General features: G+C 39.0%; 1 protein-coding gene across 4 annotated transcripts in view; it reads left to right on the top strand.

Moving 5' to 3' along the window:
- The window catches only part of ALPK1 (alpha kinase 1), a 153,256-nt gene that overhangs the window by 84,121 nt on the left and 43,116 nt on the right, over positions 1-26,019 (top strand). For 2 of the 4 annotated variants that reach the window (XM_072622687.1, XM_072622688.1), the window contains exon 5: positions 6,308-6,462. The exons of 1 other annotated variant lie outside the window; for it this stretch is intronic. In XM_072622687.1, coding sequence (XP_072478788.1) covers positions 6,308-6,462 — 155 coding nt within the window. Of the gene's footprint in view, positions 1-6,307; positions 6,463-9,989; positions 10,047-26,019 lie in introns of those variants that run through there. One more of the 4 variants, XM_072622690.1, reaches the window with a different exon arrangement.

Genomic DNA, 26,019 nt, shown 5'->3' with positions numbered 1-26,019 from the left:
GGAAATTCAGAAATCAAAGAAGGAAAATAGAAGGGGAGAAGGCAATATGCAATTGTATAGTACCTACTATGTGCCAGGTACCCTTCTAATTGCTTTACAAATAGTATATCATTTTATTCTCACAGCAATCCTGCAAGGTAGGTGCTCTTGTTATGCCCCATTTTACAAATGAAGAAACTGAGGCAAACACAGGCTAAATTGACTTGTCTAGGGTTACACAGCTACTAAGTGTCTAAGGTCAAATTTGAATTAAGGTGTTCCTGACTCTAAGCCCAGGGATCTCTCCTCTGTACCATCAGCTGCCGCTGTATTAGAAGTGGAGAAAAAATTTCAGTAAAGATCAAAGGAGGGAAAAACAGGAGTTAACTTTGTCATTGGTATACACTACAAATCACCTGGATAAAAAATAGGGGCTAGATTAGTTATCCAGAAAACAGATTATGGGTCTGGCATGAAGACATGTTATAGTAAGAATGGGCAGTGATATACTGGTAAATGTTTAACAACCAGCTTTCCAGGAAGGGGTATATGCACAACATAATATACATCTAATCTACATTATTAACATTTTCCTTTTACTTTTTAAAGTCTAGACTAGGAAGAAAACAACAAATTAAACCCAGGATATAACTGTTACTGATCTTTGAGGTATAAATACTTACATGGAAAATTTAACAACTGGCTCTCAGGAATTAGTTTTTGAAGGCTCTACAATGTACCTGGGGGTGGAACTATTGCATTTGTGAGGACTTCCTCTCTGCCAAAAGCAGAACAAACAACAACTTCCTGACTTGTTGTAATGATAGTGGAGGAAGAAACAAAGGGAAATTTTATTCTGCATCTAGCTCTCAATTACATGAAGGAATTGGTTGCTAGGGTGAAAATGATGGCAAATACTGGGCAGGGAAATAACGTTGCCATGGGGTTGGTGATGCCTCTATCAGAGGCAGTCTGGAAATAATCTGACATGGACCTTAGATTTTAGAAAAACAGGTTTCAAAGAGTTCAAAGGAAAGATGATAAGGTCACATCAAGTGAAATGTTTCTGACCACATCAGCCTAGAAAGGATAGAAGATGATCAAGAAGGAGATTTTGAAGAGATAAGGAAAATATGGAGTTTATGTGAAAAGACCAATGTGGATGCATAAGGAACTCACCAAACAACTTAGCCTTCTGGAGCTTGAGGCAAGGCCAAGGAATAAGCCCTATAAAACAGTGATAGGAATACTAAAACTCTGATGAACTAATGAAACCTAAAGACAATTAAAAGGGTTTTTGCAAATGTGCATACCCTTTGACAAAGCAATATCACTGCTAGGGCTGTATCCCAAAGGGATCATAAAAATGGGAAAAGGACCCACATATACAAAAATATTTTCAGCAGTGCTTTTTTGTGGTGGCCAAGAACTGGAAATTGAAGGGATGCCCATCAATTGCAAAATAACTGAACAAGTTGTGGTATATGAGTGTAATGGAATACTATTGTACTATAAGAAATGATGAACAGGAGGACCTCAGAGAGGCCTGGAAGGACTTTTATGAACTGAAGCTGAGTGAAAGGAGCAGAACCAGGAGAATATTATCCACAGTAACAGCTACAGTGTGCAAGGACTGATTTTGATAGACCTAGCCCTTCTCAGCAATGCAAGGACATAAAACATTCCCAAAGGACTCATGATTCAAAGTGCCATCCACATCTAGAAAAAGAATTATGAAGTTGGAACGCAAAATGAAGCAGAGTATTTCCTGTTTTATTATGTTTTTGTTTTATCTTGTTTTTCTCTTGATATCTCCTATTCATTATAATTCTTCTATGCAAGATGGCTAATGTGAAAATGTGTTTAATAAGAATATATGTGTAGAGCCCACATAAGATTGCATGCCATCTTGGGGAGGGAGGAGGAGAAAATTAAAAATTATGGAAATGAATGTTGAAAACTAAATATAATAAATTTGGGGAGGATTAAAAGGGTTTTATTTTTTGTTTTGAGCAAAAAAAAGAATCACTAGGAGAATAGAATCTTTGCTGGGGGTGGATGGGACAATGAAAACTGAGAATAGAAAGAAGGCAGAGTTCAATCTTAATTGTTTCTATTTTCTCTGCAAAGGTTAATGACCTTTACACTATAAATGACAGAACAAAAAATGACCACCCTGGACCACCCAAGATAAGTGAGGAGAGAGCAAGAGGGCATTTAGCTGCCTTTGATAAATTCAAGTCACCTGGCCCCATTGAACTGCATTCTGGGTCCTGAAAGAACAGGTAGATGTGATTGTTGAGTCACTGCCAGTGACATTTGAAAAACAGTGAAAGGCAGGAGACATCCTACAGTGTTCTCACTATTGTTTATTTCTTCCAATCTGTCCAACTCTTTATGACCCTATTTGGAGTTCTCTTGAAGTAGTTTGCATTTTCCTTCTCCAGTTCATTTTACAGATGAGGAAACTGAGGCAAACAGGGTTAAGTGACTTGCCCAAGGTCACGTAGCTAGGACAGAATACCAGGCCTAGACTCAGGAAGATGTGAATTCAAATCCATACTCAGACACTTCCTAACTGTGTGACGCTGGGCAAGTTACTTAACTCTGTTTGCCTCAGTTTCCTCATCTGTAAAATGAGTTGGTGAAGCAAATGACAAACCATTCCAGTATCTTTGCCAAGAAAACCTCATGGACAAAATTCACGGGGTCATGTAAAGTCATACGTGACTGAACAAAACAATAATTTAATAGCAATGTGGCAAGAGGAATCTAGTGGAGTAGCCCAGGGATCTAGGCTTGGTGTTATCCCATTTCACATTCTTATCAGTGACTCAGATAAAGACATAGATGATATACTCATCAAGTTTACCAGATTTACCTGATGCTTAGAATACTTTCTCCTCCTCACCTCAGCCTCTTAGAATCTCTGGATTCCTGGCAGATGGCACTAAACTGGGAATGACAGTCCAGAATAAAGCAGAGACAGGTTCTAAAAGGTCCTTGACAGGCTACATTACTGGGCTAAATCTGATAAGATAAAGTTCACTGAAAATAAATGCAAAATCTTATACTCGGATATAGAAAATGAACTTTACGAGCATAGCATTAGGAGGCAAAGTTAGCAGAAGTTGTTCTGAAAAAGATCTGAGAGGACTGAGAACTCAGAGAATGGATTGAAGTATTTTTTGCCTTCATTTTTCTTCCTTTTCTTTGAACATGGCTAATATAGCAATGTCTTACATAACTTTAGGTATATAATGGGTATCTTCTTTCTTGCCCTTTCAAAGAGTATGGGAGGGTATGTGGAAAGAGAAAGAGAATTTGGAACTGAGAGCAAAATTATTTTTTTTAAGTGATGGGGGTAGGGTGTGTGTGTGGAGGGGGTGGTATGTTAATGGCCTTCAAAGTCAATATGAATCATCAGTATAATGGAGCAGTCAAAAAAACCTCATGCAACCTTGAGCAGCATTAAAAAGGCCGAGTTTCCAGGAACAAAGAAGTGATTGTGCCAATTTTCTGTGCCCTCAGATTTCGTCGGGAATACTGTGTAATTAATTTGGAATATCAGTTTTTGAGAGTGTAAATAAACTGGGAAGAGAAGTATTTGTCAATAAATTGGGAAGAAACTGTTCAGAAGAAGGCAACAAGAATGGTGGAAGGCCTAGGGACCATCTCATAGGAGGAATACTTGAAGGAACTGAGCATGCTCAGCTTGGAGAGAAGACTCACTGTCAAAGGGGTAGGGGGAAAATGAGAACTGGATTCAGGTATTTGATGGGCAGACATATGGAAGAGAGGTCAGACTTGCTCTGTTTGGCCCCAGAAGGTAGAATTAGGAGTAATGGATTCCATTTCAGGAAAAGCTTCCTAACCATTCAATCTGTCCCAAAATGAAAGGGTCTACCTCAAGACATAATGGGTTTTCCCTTCTTGGAGATCTTCAGGCAGAGGCTAGACCACCATTGTCTGATGCGTTATATTGGTGAATCCTTTCATACATGAATTGAACTAGATGCTTACTGAGCTCCCTTCTAACTTTCAAATTTTGTAACTGAGTGAATGAAAAAAATCAGTTCCCATAAACACCAAAGCTTACAACTCAGAGTTTTTACACTGAAACTCTTGACCATCTGGGAAAGTGAATCATATGACTCAGAAACAAAAAAGAAGTACTGTAAACCAAGGGTTTTTAACCAGTTTTGTGCCATGAACCACTGTGGCTGGTGAATGAAGTAGATGAACCCCTTTCTCAGAAGAATGCTTTTAATGCATAAAATAATACATATTTAAATAAAGGATTAAGAGGAAACCAATTATCCTGAAATTAGGCTGCATTTTTCCCCATCCAAGTTCACCCCCTACCAAATCTGTCCGCTGACCATCAAGGAGCAATAAGGATCACAGATTAAGAAGTCCTGCTGTAGACTAAACCCTTCCCTGCTGTTAAACTGAAAAACAGAGATATGCAACCCCCTATGTTAGAGTGGTTTGTTAAAAAGAAAAAACAACAGCAAATTGCTTTCTATTAGAGAAAGTATTCTTAGTAGTCATAGCCTCCCACTGATTTCCACTTGGTACTCAAGGTTTCCCCAAAGGCATCCAATAACATGTAATCATTGTCTAGTATTCTGTACCCTTGTAACAAAATTTCCCACTAAGTTAAACTCTTACTACAACTTTTTTTTCTATATCTTATATAGCTTACCTTGACATAGTCCCATGGTGTTTGTGTGGACTAGTGGAAAGAGTCAAAGGATAGACATTCAAGTCTCAGATCTCCCATCTCCTACTTATATGACTTACATAGCAGCTAGGTGGTGCAGTGGATAGAGTGCTGGGCCTGAAGTCAGGAAGACTCATCTTCCTGAGTTCAAATCTGGCCTCAAACACTTAGTATTATATGACCTTGGGCAAGGTACTTAACCCTATTTGCCTCCATTTCCTGATCTGTAAAATCTTCTGGAGAAAGAAATGGCAAACCAGTCCAGAATCTTTGCCAAGAAAACCCCAGATGGGGTCCCAAGAGTCAGACACCACTGAACAACAAAAGGCAGAGCAGTGAACAGAGCACTGAGTCAAGTATCAGAAAGACCTGGGCTCAAATCCAGTCTCAGACACTTATTAGCTGTGTGACCCTGGACAAGTCACTTAACCCCTGTCTGCCTCAGATTTTTCCACTGTAAACATGGGGATAATATTATCACCTACCTCCCAGAGTGGTTGTGAAGACTAATTTAAATAATATTTGTAAAGTTCGTGGCACAGCGTAGACACTTACCAAATGTTTGCTTCCCTTCATTCCTTTGTCAACTCTGAATCTCAGTTTCTTCATCTATAAAATGAAGAGACTGGGCAAAACAATCTCTCACATCCCTCATGCATGGCCCTGCCTCTGTCTGTCATTCCTAGAGCACTATGGCCCCTCATCGCAGCCTCTTGAAACCCCCAGTTTCTTTCAACATTTAGCTCAAAATATTCCTTTAAGCTTGGGCTACACCTCCAGTAACAGCCATTTTCTGATCCCTTTGGCTGTTCACAGTTGCCTCTTCTGCAAGGTTATCTTGTATCTACTTTGTATGTCTTTGGTATATGTCTATACATGGTTTTTTCTCACAATGGTACGTAAGCCTCTTGAAAGAAGAGACTGTTCCATCTTTGTCTTTGTATCCATCCCCAGTGTCTAGCACAGTGGCTGACACATAGTCAATATTTCATAAATACTGGCTGATGGATCAGTTCTACACACACCCCCAAAACACCCTTCAAGTCTACAACAGTCTTCATTTCTGATTACTCCCTTTCAAAATGAATTTGTGGATTTGGGGCCTTTGATTTCTTTTCTTCCTTTTTTAACTTTCTCTATTCTGAGTCATTGTTAGTGAAAGTATGGAACACACCAGGTAAGAAAGGATGAGTCGGATGAGCAGGTTCTCCCCATTCTCTCTGTTGTCCCTCTATCCACTTGACCCCCTCCTCAAGCCATTCTGTTTCTCATTTGACAGTGAAAATAATATTTCCGCCACTCCTTTCTCTGATTCTTCATGCAAAAGTAGTCACTGGAGTGCTCTGTTTCCTGCTAAAAACACTTTTCAATGCCTGAATACCCCAATTTACCTGTAGGGCAGAGCAGAGGAAGGCAGCCCCTGACAGCTAGTTTCTCATTATTACTCTTTGAGTGAGAACCAACAGCTTGGAGCATCTAAGGAGAAGCTGGGGGGAGGGGAGAGGCTGGTTTTTTCTAACAGAGGTGCTTCATCATAACATGAGTGACTGGGTTGCCTTTTCTTTGCCTGCAATTTCCTTACCTGAACTCTGACCTTTTCAGCTTCACTCCCCAGCGAGTTAAGGACCCTAATCCAAGAGGCCAAGGAAATGAAATGGCCCTTCGTGCCAGAGAAGTGGCAGTACAAACAAGCCGTGGGGCCCGAAGACAAAACAAATCTGCAAGATGCCATCGGCGCCAGGCTGCAGGAGTTACTGGTAGGGAGCTCCCCGCCACCTGTTCCTTTAAAACCCACAAGTGTAACATTTGGAAAGTCTAAAAAATGTCTCCTGAGATCAGATTTCTCGAAGCACAAGTTGCCTTCTTCCTTCCTGGTGACTTTGCCAGACTTACTAATGAGGGGAAGTAGCTATTAGAAAAAGACTGGTCATCCAGAAGTCTGCCTGTGGCAAGCCTAAACAACAGCTAATAGAATGGTAGGCACAAAGCTCATCTACAACCAATTAGATCACACCATTCCTAGGGCCATTAAGATGCTAGGAATAGTAGGTTGGGTCCTATTGTTTTTCATATAGTTTTGCTTTGTACTTTCCTAAATTTGACTATGGATAAAAAAAGTCCACAGCAGTTTCAGAAGTGTTTTTGCTTTGGGGGCTAAGGGAAATTTACTTAGCCCCTACTCTGGGTGATAGTTGGTTCCATTATCAGACATGAACTCAGTGTGACGGGACTGGCCAATGGGATTACGGTCCTTGAAGCTTGTGTGATACATGCTGTTTAGCCTTGTATAGAGGCTTGAGAAGCATACTTCCAGAAATGAATGCTGTGATGGAGGAAAATTTCTCCACTTACGTGCATACGCAGGTATCCTGTTTCCTGTTGGCTTAATCCATGGTGATAAAAAGTCTTCTAATTAACTGCTGAACTGGAATCATGTGTGAATTCAAAAAGCTTCAGCGGGGAAACTTCACCTCTCTGTCTCTTCTTGGCAGCATTCAAAGGAGGAAGAAGAAATGCCATATGCCTCTAGGTGTGAAGAGGGGCAATAGCTGTGGCCTGCAGCCACCAACTGCCTATCTCCGCACCCAAGCTGTCATGTGTCCGTGAACACATGGCACTGTTGTTTTTGTCTCTCTCATGTTTGTTCTTCCTTACTCTTTAGGTGACTGGGCATTGAAGATAGAATAAAAAGACCAGGTCACAAACTTGTAAGCTTCAATGACTGAAGTACATAGCAGTGTTTATTGACCTGACAAGGAGCCAGCTTGGAGGAGTCAGTTTTACTCAGCCCAGTAGTGACTTGACCTGACAGCCAAGACACTGCATCTTACCAGCAAGGAAGTAATTCATTTACTGGCTGTGCCAGACCCAAAAGTGATCCTTCTGGGAGGAATGTTTAGTAACAGCCAATTTATTTTTTAGTCCACTCACCCTAGGGACTGAAGTGCTTCTTCTAACAAGGTGGAAGCCTAGTCCATTGAGTCTTCAATACTCATTCACCTAAGAAAAGAAAAATATTAACACGTACCAGCACTAAACAGCAGCATCATGTTTACTAGCCTCCTGATGACCAAGTGGGAAGATGTTAGCCCAAACAGTTGCCTCTTCAAGAGTTGCCTCCTCCCCTCCACCTGGAGGCTTACAGAAGGTCTTCCTCAGTTGCTACCAGGGAGAGAGAGACCTTTTATATGTTCAAGTTTTTTCTTTTTGTAATTACTCTCATTTCTAGTTTAGCAGCCAATTAGGTGAAGGGAAATGGATAAATATTATATAGCACCTATTCTGTGCTATGCACTGTGCTAAGCATTTTAAAAACATTATCTCATTTGATCTTCATAATAACCTGTAAGGTAGGTGCTATAATGATCCCCATTGTACAGCTGCCAAAACTGAAGCAAACAGAAGTTAGGTGACTTGCCCAGGATCACACAGCTGGTAAGTGTCTAATGCTGCATTTACATTGAGGTCTTGACTCAAGGCCCAGTGCTCTATACACTGTGCCACCTAGCTGCATGACTTTTCATCACCGTGGAGGAAACTGACAGGAAACAGAATAACTCAGAATACTCTGAATCAGAGAAAGGGCATTTCATGAGTTTCTGGAAACAGATTCACTGAGCTTCCACATGGGTGATACCAGCAAGAACACACTTGCTGCTCCAAAGATTATAAACCCCATTGGCCAGTCCTCTATTATATCAAGGCTCAGGAACTAGGGATGTCAATGAAAGTACCTTTTTGGTGGTTTTGCTAAACTTCTCCATTCTTTCTTGATTTCTGTGTAAAAAGAAATGGTGCTTATCTTCTGCTGCTTTTCACACACACACACACACACACACACACACACACGTGTGCACGCGCACACACACACGAAATTAAGCCAGAGACCAAGCCTTTGTAGCAGCAATAGCATTATTATTCAGTATATATGATTGCACATGGTGCCACACAAGGAGCTGTATACCACCAACCAACCTTTGCCCACTAGAATAACATTTAAGAAATATACAACACCACAGAAAAACATGTATTGGATCCTAGAGATCTAGAGCTAGGGCCCTCAGAGGGTTTGTAGCCTGACTATTTCATGTTATAGATGAGCACATGACAGACAGCCTTATAGAAATGTTAAAACAAAATATGCAATATGGCATGCTGACATACAACTCCAATGAGATAGGCTTGGATACTAGGGAGAAAATGTCCAGATCAGATAGGCAATAATGAAACAATCATTTCTTCTCTGATCAATCCAGAAAGACTTCATAGAGGAGTTAAGAATTTTAGGAATTGTTTAAAAGATGGGCTGAGGGCAGGTGATGGCGGAATACCCATGCAGATGGATGGGCCATTAATTAGACATTCATTGCTTAGGGCTTTGTCTTTGCTTCAGCTGAGGACTCAGGAAGGGGTGGAGAGGTGGTCTATTACAAAGTTATTCCCCATATTTTACTCTTCAGTTCTATTCTGGGACATATCTCTCCCTCACATTGAGAGCTTATGTTAACTTCAGCCAAAAAGCTACTGATTAAAAAAAGCTCACTAAACATGGGACAAGCATGATTATCAGAATCTAGTTTGTGTATTTCATGTTTTCAGAATACTCATACAGTTATCCATTATACAACATCAGATTTCTCTCTGGCAAACAAAAACTTGATGGCACTGAGAATTTAAAATTTTGATATCCAGCTTTTAAGGTCAGTTATTGGCATCTTCAAGAATTTAGACCTATTAGACCTCCATTTATCTCTAATAATATATTTATTCTGGGTGCTTTCTGAGCATCAGTTTATATTTACTTATTCAGTGAGCTATCCTTTTTTAAAACATACATACTTTGAAAAGACCCTTCAAATCTTTCCCTTTTGTGTCATCCCCTGGTATATGATTGCTAAAAGACCCTGTTTTATAAATAATGACAACTCTGGCACTTTAAGAGGAAGTCAGACCCAGCAACTTTTAACCTAGGCTACTAATATTATTTTAGTTTTTTTCAAAGGCAAAACCCAACCATAGTCATTCTTATACATCTTTGTATGTGTGTGTGTGTGAGAGAGAGAGAGAGACAGAGAGAGAAGAGAGAGAAGAGACAGGAGAGAGAGAGAAGAGACAGAGGAGAGAGAGAGAGAGAGAGAGAGAGAGAGAGAGAGAGATTTGCTTTTGCTTGAGGCTGCTTTGCTGCTTGTTTCTAAATTAAAATTCACTGAGCTGGACAGCTAAGCTTTCATAATTGGTTTCACTCTGTGACTTAGTTTTTCTGTGTTTTCCTTTTCCCTCTCAGGTTCTCCCTTCTCTTCTTTAGCAGACTCTTCCCCACCAAAGAGTTCACTTCTCATATGTGAGTGTGAGAGCTGTTTTCGTTTTATATTATTTTTTAATGCTCCAAAACAATCCCATCTGCATGATAAGTTCCCAACTTCATTAAAGGGGAGGGAGTAACCATGGCACATTTGGGATGTAAACTGTATCTCTTTAGCTTCTGATTAAAAATGAAGACAGAGTATAACAGAGCTGAGAAAAATCAGGTTATAAATATATGTTTTTCTATGCTACAGCACAGTAAGATTGGGGAAACCAATAATTGTGACCACCCCAACTCGAACAGAACATTTATATTCCTTCTATATTTTGCCTTCTTTTTTCTCTCTCTCCTATCCTCACCATGCCCTCCCTTTCCTTTTTCCCTTTGGTGTGTGGCCTCGGACAGAAATTTATGGCAGGGGCCAACCTCCTTTACAATACACACAAAGCTTGAGAGAGTTTGTCTGCTCTCTCCCAGAAAAAACACCTGCAGTAAGCTCTCCAAGAAACCTGGATAGATGGGAGATTAATGTGGCTGTAATAGCAGAGCAGTGTTTGGGGTATTATGCGCTCTCCCCAGGTAGATGGGCCTTTTCCGAGATGATACCAATTATTTATTGCTGAAACATCTGTTGATAACTGCAGCTGCCCATGTCAAACAAAGCATATCGTGGGGTCACAGGCTCTAGGGACCGAAAAACTCTCCCTCATGCTAGTTTTAGGACATTCACCAACACCTCCCCCCCACGTCCATGGGTTACCATCTCTTTAATGTTTCATCCTGCCGGCCAAAATACTTTGTAAACACAGCACTGCCTTGCCCCGTGGGCTTTGAAGCATTATTTCATCTCCGTTGGTAATTTATATTCCAGGGCTATTGTACTGCAGGGGAAAAAAGAGGGAAACCTTTTTTTGTTTTCCACTTATTGTAGATCTCCTGACACTTTGACCTGTATTATTAGTATTAGTCAAGAAAGGGGATTTTCTCTCTCTCTTTTAAAAATAAAATAAAATAAATTTTCAAGGGAAAGCAAGAGCTCCTTCAGCCCTTTTGACAAGAAACAGTGTTTACAATTTGATAGAAAAAAAGATGAAAAGCATGAGCAACTTTTTTTCAAGTGTTGGAGTGAAGGGAGTTCCAGCCTGTGAAAGAAAACAGTAAGGGCTGCATAAATATTATTCAGCAAAACCTTTGATGGTGATCATCAAAACCTAGCAGAAGCATCTAGTTTTGCTCCCTTTTGGATGGATGAAGTTGGGCTCTGGCTCCTGAAGGCTGGCTTTGTCAATGGGCATGAGCACTGACAGTAATCTGAGAAAGACCATTGGCTTTTTCATGGAGCTCCTCTCCCCCGCCTCCCACACTGCTTATTAAAAATAATAATAATATTAACTTTTAAAATTCTAATAAAAAAGATGCCGAAAAAATCTGAAAAGCTGTTTTTAAGACCCCAAAACAAGGGGAGATGATTTAGTTTGTAGCTCTGGGAGCATTTATCAAATAAGCATTGAGACGGGTCAGATTGTGTTAAATTGAAAAGTAAGGCTAGAGAAGGTCATGTATGGTAGAAGAGAGAAGCCAGTGCGTTGGGATTCAGAAAAATTGGGATCCAGTCTTGGTTCTATTATTTATTAATAGCTAGCATTTTAAAATAATAATAATTATGCATTACATTATTATTATAAATTATTATAATCACATGTTATAATTATAATATATTGTCATTTTAATTTTATCATCTGCATGATGATGGAAAAATCATTTCATTTCCATGATCCTCAGGTTCCTTCTGTAAAATGGAGATGATAGCACTGCCTGCATTATAAGGGGTATTGGGAAGATTGAATGAGATACCATGTGCAAAGCACTCCATAAACCTCAAAGTCCTATATAAAGATTGAAATTATTATGAGTAGAAATCCTGTCTATACAAGTTTGGGAGTTCTGTTGGTAGATGGTGGGAGTGGATTCTTTCTGATCTTTCGCCTACTTTATTCTTTCTGCCCAACCAATCCCTACTCCCATCCCCATCCCTATTCCCTATCCCAACCAATACAATGCTGAATTCAATTTGGGAATGGTGGATGCTTTTCATAGGCTTTAAAAAGACTCAAATGGAAATTTTTAGTAAAACCAAGATGAAATGATTGGTGCCCAAAGGTATGTAATAGATGTGGATAGAGGTGCATAGATGTACACACGTATGTAAGTACATATACTCACATACTTATATGTATACACATATAAACATATACATATGTGTATATATATATATATCACTGGAAGAAAATTCATGGTAGGATCCTTTTTCTGGCTTTTTGACTAATATAGTTATGAAAGTTGTACTCTTATTGTCTGCCAAGTATATTGTTTTCATACTTACATTACTTAGCCCTCAGTTTCCTCATCTGTAAAGTGAGGTGGGCAAACTAGCTGAGTCTTACATTCTTTCTGGCTACAGATTCTTAATGCTATGAAGTTATGAGCCTGGGCTGGAGGGGAGGAGAAGGGAGGGAGGAGAAATCAATTTATTTTTCTTTTTCATTTTCCTCGTAGTAACAAGAAAACAATGCATTGTGAATGACTGAAGTTTGGAGTCGACTAGTCAGCAAGCCTTCATTCATTAATTAAGGGCTTATTATATGTCAGATGCTGGATTAAGTGCTAAGGGAAGGAAGGAAGGAAGGAAGGAAGGAAGGAAGGAAGGAAGGAAGGAAGGAAGGAAGGAAGGAAGGAAGGAAGGAGGGAGGGAAGGAGGGAGGGAAGGAAGGAGGGAAGGAGGGAGGGAAGGAAGGAAAGAAGTTAAATTTTTTTCCTCCTGTTTAGCCCAAGCTCCAACACATACTCATATTTTTTAAATTTTATAGTGACCAAAATAAAATAGCTTCCTAAGCAGCAAAGAATTAGAAAATAATCAGATATGCATTAATCCAAAGTCACTGAAAGGGCTGACAAAATATTGAAGCAGCTAAAACATGATATGGTGTGCCTGGGAGTGGAGAAGCTAGAGAAAATAACGACCAGCAAGTGATAACTCAAGTTATTACAGAACAGAAGTCCAAAACTGAGAAAGGCAAATGTGCAGCAGTGCAAAGCACTAATGAATCTGAAGGCTGAAGGGCTGTGTCTGGGAAGCAACAGTAAAGTACACTCAGAAACAGACTGAGAGGGAAGGTGCTCTTGAAGTAAAGGCAAAAACACTAAATATAGGTAACCAGTGGGGGTCATTAAACCATTCGGATGCAAGTAAGTCTTCATGTCAGGAAAAGAGAACACAGAAGTGAAAGCAGTTAGCTTTCCTGATTTTTAATAGTTGAAATTTCCTTAACTGGCTGAAAAATGAGAGGCAATCACAAACGAGGCACTTATTCTTTTTCAACAGTGCTCATTTAGGTCAAGTGTTTTAATTCTCACTAATGATATACAAATGAAGACAAATTCCGTCTATGAAAAGCATCTGGCCTTTGGAGTACAGAAAGACTGAAATTCTTGCTACAAATTCCTGTCTATATTATACATATATGTCAACAGTCAACGTGGAGTGTCACTATTGGATTTTAACCAGCAAAATTTCAGTTTTTCTATAGGGAAAAGGTCAGGTCAATTACGTAAACACATACATATAAATATTAAGTCTGTTAAAAAATCATAAACTCATAGATGCAGGCGAATGTATGTTATATTGGTATGCAAAGTCACATATATATAGTGTATGTACATACAGAGAGTATGTACAAATGTTTGTGTATATATACACATATATGGAGTAGCTAGTTGGTACAGTGGATTGAGCACTGGACCTGGAGTCAGGAAAAATTTAAGTTTAAATGAAACCTCAGATACTAGTTAGCTGTGTGACTCTAGGCAAGTCATTTAACCTCTATTTGCCTCAGTTTCCTCATCTATAAAATGGAGCCATACTGGAGAAAGAAATGGCGAACCACTCCTGTATCTTTGCCAAGAAAACCTCAAATTGGGTCATGAAGAATCAGGCACAACCGAAGAACAACAAAAAATATGCATATATACACATTTGAACCCAGGTTTTTCTAATTGTAATTTAATGAACTATGCCATGCTACCTTTCATATGCTTTGCACGTATATCCTATTAATACATACCCTACATATATGTATATATGTATATACATATATACATGTGCACCTATACACACATATTATATATATAGCATATATATTTATATATGTATATATATGTAGCTGACTAAATGAAATAAGGATGGGAAGAATTCATAGACTTCAAGATCTGAGTAGTTTCAAATGAAGGGAAAAGCATGATTTCATAGAAAAGAAGAAATGTCCTATGATATTCTCTGAGTATTGAGCAGGTAGTAATGCAGAACATGACAAGGGTTTATTGGGGCAAAGGCAAGTGGATAAAAGCATGTTAATTTATAAGGGAATAGACATACATGAACAGGAATTTTACTTTGATTTAGGCAGTAATTTGAAGAAAGCTTCCAAGGAGAAGGAATTGACTCACAGAAAGATGGTCCTTTTTTCATTTCTACTTTAGATTGAAGTAGGAAGAGACATTCAGAGAAGCCACTGAGCAGGGAGTTAGACAAATAGAATGAAATTCCATTTTATGGAATGAAAAGCAGTTTATATTTTCAAGTTGCCATCTATATTTTTATAGTGAATATTTTAACACTTTGTACCATCTTTGTGCTCATCAGTGTCAATACCTACTCCACCAAAGAAAAAACCAACAAGAATTTAGTAATTGTCTTCTATGTGGCAGGCATTGTGGACTGTGCTGGGGATATGAAGAAAAAAATGAAAACGGTCTCTGCCGTCAAAGAGCTTGCTGTCTAGCCAGAGAAAATAACACATACATACCTTAGTAAACATAATCTAGGTACAACATTTGGTGGGTGAAAAGGGGGAATACTAGCTTGGAAATGTCAGGAAAGGCTTCGTCAGGAAAGGGTTGAAGTTGAGCTGAACCTTGAATAAACTAGGGGTCCTAAGAGGAAGTGATAAGGAGAGAAAGCATTCCAGGCATGGTGAACAGTCTACATGAAGGCAAGAGGCTGGGAGATAGTGTTGTGTATGAGGTCCAAAAAAAAAAAAAAAAAAAGATCATGTTGGCTATACCACAGTGTACATGAAGAGGAATAATCTGTAAATCTGTAAAAAGTCTGGAAAGGTAGGTTAAGGCTAGGTTGTGAAGGGCTTTAAATGACATCAGAGAGTTCAGATTCTAACCTATTCACACCTAACTCTACGTGACTTTTGTCCATGACCTTCTGCAAATCCTCCTTAATGGGTCCACCAAAGGTGGAGGTAGGGTCCTTCCTCTAGGTCTCTTGACTTTTCCTCAATAATTTGGAAGCATGTTGGCTACCCATCTGTAATCTCTGGATCTTGCTCATTTTCTAATCTTTTAGACGTTGTTATTTATGTTGCTTATCCTTTATTGGTAATGGACTGTGGTCCACTGAGATCCAATATGTGCCCCTCAATGACCCTTTGGATGACCCTGATCTTTAATCCTTTAGGATCACATAGTATTCTATGGCTCACAGCCATGTAGTATCAACAGAAGAAAATGTGTCTGTGTCTGTGTGTACCCACACATATATATGTATGTATGTGTGTATATATAGACATATATATATGTATGTGTATATTTTTAAAATTAGCCTTTGTTTCAAGGAGATACATAGTCCAGTTTTCCATTCTGAGTCCATCCACAGTTTGAAGTAACTTTTCTCAAAAATTAAGATATCAGAGAGAAAGCAGGAACTTGTTTGAGCTCTCTTAAATATTCTCCAAATACCTGTAAAAAATTATTCTAAACAAATTCTAGAGTTGCGGAACCCACAAAATGACACAGTAAAACAAATTTTCAGCCCAAGATAACATGGAAGGTCAACAAGAAGGATATATCACACTAGACTGAGAGAGGAGCATAGTCTAGCATGGGCCATGCTGGCACAAACAGGCAGAGCAGGTCTCAAGGGACTGAATCACTAGCAGCTTCAGCAGTTTCCAGTCTTCTCAGCCCACAAACACCAAAGACAACTTTGAAGGTTAGTGGGAGGGCTCTGTTGGACCTGGGGGAGAGAAGAGCATGATCTAGCCTCAGTCCCAGGGCAGAGAGAGGATTCTGGTCAGGCCCCAGGGCAGCATCAGTGGCAGCAGCTGCTTCCAGAGCTCTCAGACTACAGAAGGTGGGGGGATCCAGTGGCTGATCAGAGGAGGATTACATATATCTCTTTGCTGGCACTGAGGCAGAATTCTCTTGCTTTGCTCTTTCTGGATCTGGGCTGCAGTCTTGGGTGATGGTCTTGGGGCAAGGAGGAGTGCTGGTGTGCAGAGCCTGTGATAGCAGCAGACAGGGAATCCTCCTCACAGTTCAAAGACAGAAAAGAGTGCTTGTGGTCACTCACAGACCAGAGCACAGGCCAGGAGAGGAATAAACACTTCTAATTTGAACATACAACTTTGGAAGAACTAAAAATGTTTAGGTCCCTAGAAATATCTCTGAAAACAGTTACACAAAATCCTTGAAGCTTCGGACAGTGCACTCTCCAATCTGGAAACAGAGTTCTGCCATAACAAAGAGCTCTAAAGTCAAGTAATTGGCTGGGAAAATGAACAATGGAAAAAAAGTCAGACTACAGAATCTTACTTTGGTGACAAGGAAGATCAGAACATACAGCCAGAAGAAGACAACAAAGTCAAAGCTCCTGCATCCAAAGCCTCCAAGAAAAATATGAATTGGTCTCAGGCCATAGAAGAACTCATGAACTTGGAAAATCAAATAAGAAAAGTAGAGGAAAAACTGGGTAGAGAAATGACAGCAATGCAAGAAAATCATGAAAAATGAGCCAACAGCTTGCTAAAGGAGACCCCCAAAATGCTGAAGAAAACATCCTAAAAATAGACTAACCCATATGGCAAAAGAGGTCCAAAAAGCCAATGTGGGGAAGAATGCCTTAAAAAAACAGAATTGGCCAAATGGAAAAAAAAAAGAGTCCAAAAGTTCATTGAAGAAAATAATTCCTTCAAAATTATAATGGAGAAAATGGAAGCTAATGACTTTATGAGAAATCAAGAAATTATAAAACAAAACTGAAAGAATGAGAAAATAGAAGACAGTGTAAAATGTCTCATTGGAAAAATAACTGACCTGGAAAATAGATCCAGGAGAGATAATTTAAAAATTATTGGACTACCTGAAAGCCATAATCCAAAAAATAGCCTACACATCATCTTTCAAGAAATTATCAAAGAAAACTGCCCTAATATTCTAGAACCAGAAGGTAAAATAGATATTGAAAGAATCCACCAATCACCTCCTAAAAGAGATCCCAAAAGGAAAACTCCTAGGAATATTGTAGCCAAATTCCAGAGTTCCCAGGTCAAGGAGAAAATATTGCAAGCATCCAGAAAGAAGCAATTCAAGTTTTGTGGAAACACAATCAGGATAACACAAGATTTAGCAACTTCTACATTAAGGTATTGGAGGGTCTGGAAAATGATATTCTGGAGGTCAAAGGAGCTAGGATTAAAATCAGAAGTCTCCTACCCAGAAAAACTGAGTATAATACTTCAAGGGAAAAATGGATCTACATATAGACAGAGGGAAGAGGATGAGATGAATATGTAAGGTTGATATCTAAAAAAAAAAAATTAGGGCATGAAAGAGGAATGTAATGGGAAAAGGAGAAATGGAGCCGTAGAATGGAGTAAATTATCTCACATAAAAGAGGCAAGAAAAAGCTTTTATAGTGGTGGGGAAGGAAGAGTTGAGGGAGGGAAGAGGTGGGGAGAAAATTTAGAAATCAAAATCTTGTGGAAGTGAATATTGAAAACAAAAATTAAGTTTTTATAAAAAAAACCTCTGATGATTATCAAAAGAGGCACAGAATGAGCAAAAGTATGCTTACTGAGAAAGGAATTTAGCAATCTCTTGAAGGATGTCTAATTCAGAGGTCAATATTTATAAATGGTAGTACTCTGAATTCTCTTGAATAATTTGTCAAATAATAATCTGTGAGTAATTATAAAAACAATAACTAGCATTTACATAGCGCTTTAAGGTTTGAAAAGCCCTTTAGTGAATGCCATCCTATTTGATCCTCCCAACAACTCTTTGGGGGTAGGTGCTATTATTATCCTCATTTTATGAGTGAAGAACCTGAAGCAGGTGAAGGTTAAGTGACTTAATCAGTGTCTGAGGCTCAATTTGAACTTGGGTCTTCATGGCTCTGATTCCAAAGCTCTATCTACTGTGCCACCTAGCTGGATGCCATTATGCTGTTTATTATATCCAGCCACAGAACTCTTCAGAAACTCCTAATGGAAAATTCATCCATCCAGAAGATCCCTCAGTAGCGCTGGCCCCAACTGTGTATTCAGGAAAAGCCAGGTAAATGAAGAATACCTATTAAAAATAGCCAGCATTTACATAGACTTTTAATAGCTTTACAAAGATTATCTCATTGCATCTTTACAAGAACCCTAGGAGGCAGATACTATTATAATCCCATTTGACAACTGAGAAAACTGAGGCAGACAGAGGCTAAATATCTTGCCCAGGGTTACACAGTTAATTTGAGTTCCAGTCTTCCTGACTCAACCTAGGGCTCTATCCATTGCACCACCAAGCTACCAGTCAGTCAACATTTAATAAGTGCTTATATGTGTGAGGCACCATATTAAATGCTGAGATTACAAATACAAGCAAACAACAACAAAAGAAGGTAGTCCCTTGCCCCTCAAGGAGATTATAGTCTAATGAGGAAGGCAACACACTGAAGGAAAATGAAAAGGACAGGAGGAGTAGGGGTGGGATGGCAGATGGCAACAGTCAGATGAACAACCTAGAGTTTTTCTATCAGTAAAGTAAAATTTTCAGCAATTCAAAATTTGTTCCAAATCCAGGAAATATTTACTAGCTCTGGGTATATGGGATAGGGTAAAGATTGTAATAGGGAAAACAAAGAAAAGGAAAGAATATTTGATGACTTCATGTTCATGAGCAGGCAGTGTAGTGGACAGCTGCATCATTTTTATTTTTTAAAAATCTATTTATTTATTTTTACTTTTCGACATTCATTTCCATAAGATTTTGAGTTCCAAATTCTCCCCCTTCCTCTCTCTTCACCCATCCCCACTGAGAAGGCAAGCAATTCAGTATAAGCTACATATGTGTAGTTATGGAAAAGACTTCCATAATAGTCATGTTGTAAAAGACTAATTATATTTCCCTCCATCCTGTCCTGCCCCCCATTTATTCTGTTCTCTCTTTTGACCTCATCCGTCCTCTGAAGTGTTTACTTCTAATTACTCCCTCCTCCCATTTGCCTTCCCTTCTATTATCCTCCTCACCTCACTTGTCCCCCTCTCCCCTACTTTCCAGTAGTGTAAGATAGATTTTCATACCAGATTGAGTGCGCATGTTATTCCCTCCTGAAGTCAAATGTGATGAGAGTAAGCTTCACTTTTTCCCTCCCATCTCCCCCCTTTTCCCCTCCACTGAAAAAGCTTTTTCTTTCCTGTTTTATGAGAGATAATTTGCCCCATTCCATTTCTCCCTTTTTCCTCCCAATATATTCCTCTCTCACCCCTTAATTTTATTTTTTTAGATATCATCCTTTCCTATTCAACTCACCCTGTGCTCTTTGTCATACATACATACATACATACGTATGTATGTATGTATGTATGTATGTATGTATGTATGTATGTATATGTATATGTGTGTGTGTATAATCTCTCCAACTATCCAAATACTGAGAAAAATTAAGTTTCAAGAGTTATATATACTATCTTTCCTTGTAGGAGTACAAACAGTTCAACTTTAGTAAAGCCCCTAGAATTTCTGTTTCCTATTTACCTTTTTATGCTTCTCTTGATTCATGTGTTTGAAATTCAAATTTTCTATTCAACTCTGGTCTTTTTGTCAAGAATGCTTGAAAGTCTTCTATTTCATTGAATAGCCATTTTTCCCCTGAAGTATTATACTCAGTTTTGTTGGATAGGTGATCCTTGATTTAATCCTAGTTCCTTTGACTTCTGGAATATCATATTCCAAGTCCTTCCATCCCTTAATGTAGAAACTGCTAGATCTTGTGTTATCCTGATTTTATTTCCACAATACTTGAATTGTTTCTGTCTGGATGCTTGCAATATTTTCTCCTTGACCCAGGAACTCAGAATTTGGCTACTATATTCCTAGGAGTTCTTCTTTTTGGATATCTTTCAGGAGATGATTGGTGGATTCTTTCAATATTTATTTTACCCTCTGATTCTAGAATATCAGGGCAGTTTTCCTTGATAATTTCATGAAAGATGATGTCTAGGCTCTTTTTTTTTTGATCAGGGCTTTCAGGTAGCCCCATAATTTTTGAATTGTCTCTCCTGGATCTATTTTCCAGATCAGTTGTTTTCCAGTGAGATATTTCACATTTGTCTTCTATTTTTTCATTCTTTTGGTTTTGTTTTGTAGTTTCTTGGTTTCTCATAATTCATTAACTTCCAACTGCTCCATTCTAATTTTTAAAGAACTATTTTCTTCAGTGAGCTTTTGAATCTCCTTTTCCATTTGACTAATTCTGCTTCTTAAAGTATTCTTCTCCTCATTGACTTTTTGAACCTCTTTTGCCATTTGAGCTAGTCTATTTTTAAAAGTGTCATTTTCTACAGCAGTTTTTGGGTCTCTTTTAGCAAGCTATTGACTCCCTTTTCATGATTTTCTTGCATTGCTTTTATTTCTTTTTCCAGGTTTTCCTCCACCTCTCTTACTTGATTTCCAAAATGTTTTTTGAACTCTTCCATGGCCTGAGACTATTGCATATTTAATTTGGAGGTTTTGGATGTGGAAGCCTTGACTTTTATGTCTTTCTCTGATGGTATGCCTTGTTCTTCCTCATCCCAAAGGGTGGAAGAAAATACCTGTTCACAAAGAAAGTTATCTTCTATAGTCTTATTTTTTTTTCCTTTTTTGGGCATTTTCCCAGCCAGTTACTTGATTTTTGAGTCCTATGTCAAGTGGAGGGTATACCCTGGGGACCTATAAGTTCTCAGTTCCTCCAAGGTGGCACAATCAAGGGAGAGGAGTTTACTCCTCTCCTGGACTGCACTCTGGTCTGGAAGCAACCACCAGCTTTTCTGTCCAAGATCTGTGAGTAGAATTCCCTCTCCAGAGCCTCCACCAGCTCCATCAAGTTAGCACTCTTCCTCACCCCAGGACCACCACTCAGAACTGAGACCCAGATCAGCCACTTGAGACCCCCAGGGTCTTTATGCCAAGGACTCCAAAAATGGATGCAGTGCCATAGTGGCTGCCAACACCTTGGGCCCAGGGCTAGGTCCACTCCCTTCTCACCCAGGTGAAAGAGCTTTTGCACTGACCTTTGAAGCTGTCTTTGGTGTTTGTGGGATAGGAATTTGGGAACTGCAGCTGCTGCCCATGATTCCATGCCCTGAAGCCTGCTCCAGTCTTGTCCCTGCCATGCCACACCACACAGCCAAAATGGGGCTGCACTCTGCTCTGAGTCTGGTGGCATAGACCTTTCCTGTTGTGTTCATCCTTCATTGTCAAAGAAGACCATGCCATCAGAGAAATAATGATATGACTTGCACTTGAGTTTGTTTTGAGTGAGGAAGGGCTGTGCAGGTCACCAGCCTCATTTCTCCTCCAGAGTCATCTGAATCCAGTGACCAGATATTCATCAGATGACTGGAGATGACCCAGGATGAGGCATTTGGGGTTAAGTGACTTGCCCAAGGTCACACAGCTAGTGAGTGTCAAGTGCCTGAGGTGAGAGTTGAACTCAGGTCCTCCTGACTCCTGCACTGGTGCTCTATCCACTGCATTACCTAGTAGAAATTGCCAGTTGGTTATATGGGATGAGGGAGAGAGAGGAGAAAAGGATGAGGCTGTGAACATGGTGACTAAAATGATGATACTATTCTAGAGAGAAACAGGGAGGTTCACAAGAGGGGAGGATTGAACATTTACTGAACATCAAGCAATTGTTTATTCATTTAACAATTAAATGGGTTTTTTAAAATGAAGGATTTAATTTCCTTTGCTCAGAATAATTGCTTCTTTCTCTGGACTGCCAGCAAAAGCTGTAATTAGTCTCCAATCACGTATGTTCAGCAATAACCAGATTTCCTTTGATTACGCATAGAAAATCAGTATTTTCGATGTGTAAAAATGTGAAAATGTAATGTTTTTCTAAGCGCTTTTAAGAATGCTTATAAAGTTCTAATATTTTATCTCAGTTGCCCTATTCCCTTTTACCAATTGTAGTCTAATTTTCTATGTCCTCTGCAAAAGATCCTTTTTCTAGCTGTAAAATCTGTGGGATTAATTTAACAGCAACAAACAGCATTTACTAAGTATTTACCATGTGCACATCACAGTTATGGGCACTGCAGAGATACAAAATTTAGGTAAGATTCAGTCACTGGTCATTTTCTGCTTTTGTGATTTGGCTCACCATTCAGACTGGGACTAATTAAAGCAAATTTCGTAACTTCAAATGTTGAAGTTCAGTCTCTAAGTTTCTGTTGAAAAGCACTATATTCTGTTTTAAAAGAACCTACACAAAAAAGTTGACATTTCTTACAAAGATTTTACACAATGAGGGGAAAATAGGTTCCAGAAAAATTGGATAGATATTAGCACCTGTAACTACATTGGTTTTAAATTTCATTTAAATGACAAAAACTTTTTAAGATTGTGCTGTAACTATGCAAAACTCAACTCTTTAGTTCCTTCCAGTTTCAGTGGGAGATTAAAATGGTGGTTCTTCCTTAAAATTCTACCAACGAAATTTATCTGCCCGTTGCCACATAACCAAGCATGCAAACTATCCCTTTGATGAAAATTAACCCTATGGCATGAGTCCTGTAAGTCTCCAATAATGAGACACTGAAGATTGAGCCAAGCCCCCGGAGGAGGTGATTAGATTGAAAGAAACCCTGCTCAAAACGCCAGCAGCCTCATGAACAGACAGAAGAGTGGAGAGCAGACAAGGAAAGATGACATTTATAAAAACACAAATCCAGAGGGCTCTGGAGATGTAGTCAAATGTAGGCTAGTGAGCAAAAAGTCATAGCTTATTAGTAATTATGGCTTAGAGTTCAATAATGCTTTCTAGATTACAAAGCACACTGGTCATCTATTTTTCTTATTTGATACACACACATACATACACATACACACACCATGAAGTAAGCAATGCAAATCTTATTATTCCCATTTTACAGGTGAGAAAGTATATTGCAGAAAGATTAAGTGACTTGCCCATAGTAGCACCTATTTGTTATATTGTTAGCTAATTAAGTGGCAAGTGTGGAACTTGAACCCAGCTCTCTTGGTACATGTCCAGTGCTGTTTGCACTACATTTAAAATGAGTAAAAAGTTATGTATTCTACAATCATACTCAATTTCTTATTCCTTGTGTTTATCCCTGACTGGTATGGATCTATCTGGCCCATATCATATATGATATGATATTATTATATATGGTAATGAGGATGCCAGCATCTTCCATTCCACCTTAAAGGTGCACTGGAAGTTAAGGCATTGATTCTTGGACTCCATCCTCTATTTCAGAGGCTTGTATATAGAATATTATGAAGTAAAGACTTGGAAGTTGCCCCTTGAAGTTGATCCATGTAGATATCTAAACTATATTTTTCGAATGAGGAAATTGATGTGCAAGGTGGGTAAATGAGTCACATAGGGTCATGCAAGATCCAAGACAAGATTCAAACTCCTGACCCCAAGTCACATTCTCTATCCACTGCACCATACTAGGTATATACAAGACAAAAGTGAAACAGTCCTTGTTCTCAAGAAGGTCACATTCTATCAGACAAATTCTCTCATGTGTAATACATATTACAATTAATTGAGTTATATTTTTAAAAATAAGGAGGGGATACATTATATAGAGAGCATTTCCGGGAATCCCTAGTAAAGAAACTTTTCATAGCATTAACAATCACTGTTTAACTTGGCCCTTACTTTTATAGAAATATAGAAATTCCTTATAGAAAAACTTCCTGTCTATGGATTAATAAATAAATCCTCTTGTATCTGTACAAATATGGCTTTTTACATCATAAACATCTACAATGCAGAGACCAATTCTTTTAAAAATATATCTTTATTCATCTCTTTTGTTTTCGTATTATCTGCATTTCCCAGCCACTTACCATTTGCCAACATTTCCTAGCTCCCAGCTCCCCCCATCCCTTGTCCCAGTCTCAGAGAGGCATCTCTTATAACAAACAATTAAAAAAAGAAGGAAAAAAAGTTTAGCAAAACTAACCAAAATGTCAAAAAAAAAAGTCTTGCATTATATGCAGTGTTCCATAGTCTCTCAGCTCTAGCAAAGAAGTAGAAGGAGCTGCTTTCTCATATCCCTTCTTTGGAAGCAAGCTTGGTCATTATCATTTGCAGTAACCCCATTTGGTTATTGCTGTTCAATCATTTCAGTCATGTCTGGCTCTTTGTGACCCCATTTGGGGTTTTCTTCACAAAGATAATGGAGTGGTTTGCCATTTCCTTCCCCATCTCATTGGACAGATGAGGAAACTAAGGCAAACAGGGTGAAGTGACTTGCCCTATAGCCTGCAATGTGTCTGAGGCCAGATTTGAACTGACGTCTTCCTGCCTTTGGGGGTGATGCTCTATCCATCTTGCTATCTAGCTATTTCATTTTAGTGGAGAGATCAATTCTATGTATTTCTCTTTGTGTGGCATCTAGGACTACACCCTGCATAATCACATGCTGATTGTATTTTGAGGAGGAGACAGATAACCTAAGGACAAATTAAGATCTTAGAGCAGTGGGACCTATTAATTTTGTGTGTGTGTGCAGAGATACATCTACAGTGGGACAATCTAGAGGTGGGTCATTACTAGGACTTAAGAGTTCTTTAGGAGCATAGTGCTTAGAGTGAGAGTAGATACAGATAAGGAGCAGGCTTATGATTTCACTGGGATAGGAAATTCCAAAGAGAGGAAATACCCTCTTCCAAAGCAGGTCACCACACATTCTGAAAGTTCTCTTCTCAGAGAGCTGCATAGACCACTAAGATGTTAAATGACTTGGCAGGGTCCACAGTCAATACGTGTCAGAGGCAGGACTTGTAACACCGTTCTCTCTCACCTTGCCAGCAAGGTGGTACAGTGGATAGAGTCCTGGGCTTGGGATCAGGAAGACTCATCTTCTTGAGTTCAAAACTGACCTCAGACATTTTCTAGCTGTGTGACCCTGAGCAAGTCACTTAATACTGTTAGCCTCAGTTTCCTCAACTGTAAAATAGGAATAATCATGATAGCATCTGCCTCCCAGGGTTGTTCTAAAGATCAGATGAGATAATATTTGCAAGAAACGCTTAAGAGTGTGTGGTGAATAGTAGGCATTATATAAATGTTTGTTCCCTTTCCTCTTTCCCTGCCAATGAAGTCAAAGTTCATATTAGATAGCTACCATTCACTCAGGTTGGTGGTACAGAAGATTGAATGCTGAGTGTGGAGTCAGAAAGATTCATCTTCCTGAGTTCAAATCCCAAAGAGTTTGCCCATAGTCACACTGTTAATAAATACCTAAGGTCAGAGTTGAACTCAGGTCTTCCTAAGTCCAGGTCTGGTGCTCTATCCATTGCACCACCAATGTGATAGTCTCATGATGTATTCTTTGCTAGGTAGAACACACACAGTTACTAAGTACTCAGTAAGCACTTATTGACTGACTCATTGACTTTTTTACTTTTAAAGTTCAAGACAAAGTTTTCTCCATTTCCTTAGCACAGGTCTGATACTAAAGTGGCCTTTATTCATTTCTTATGAGGTTTTTGTTCTTAAGAACTGCCCCCGAGAACTTGCATCCCTCAAGATAGAAGGGTCACATTTTCTGGCAAGACTTGAAGCTCCATGCAGATGAAATTTCCCCATAAGTTCTGATAATGAGGAGGGGTAGGATGTTAGCTTGGATGTTCATCA

The sequence above is a fragment of the Notamacropus eugenii genome, chromosome 7 (genome assembly GCF_028372415.1).
Source record: "Notamacropus eugenii isolate mMacEug1 chromosome 7, mMacEug1.pri_v2, whole genome shotgun sequence".
Classification (NCBI taxonomy): Eukaryota; Metazoa; Chordata; class Mammalia; order Diprotodontia; family Macropodidae; genus Notamacropus; species Notamacropus eugenii.
This window is presented reverse-complemented; position numbering and strand designations above follow the sequence as displayed.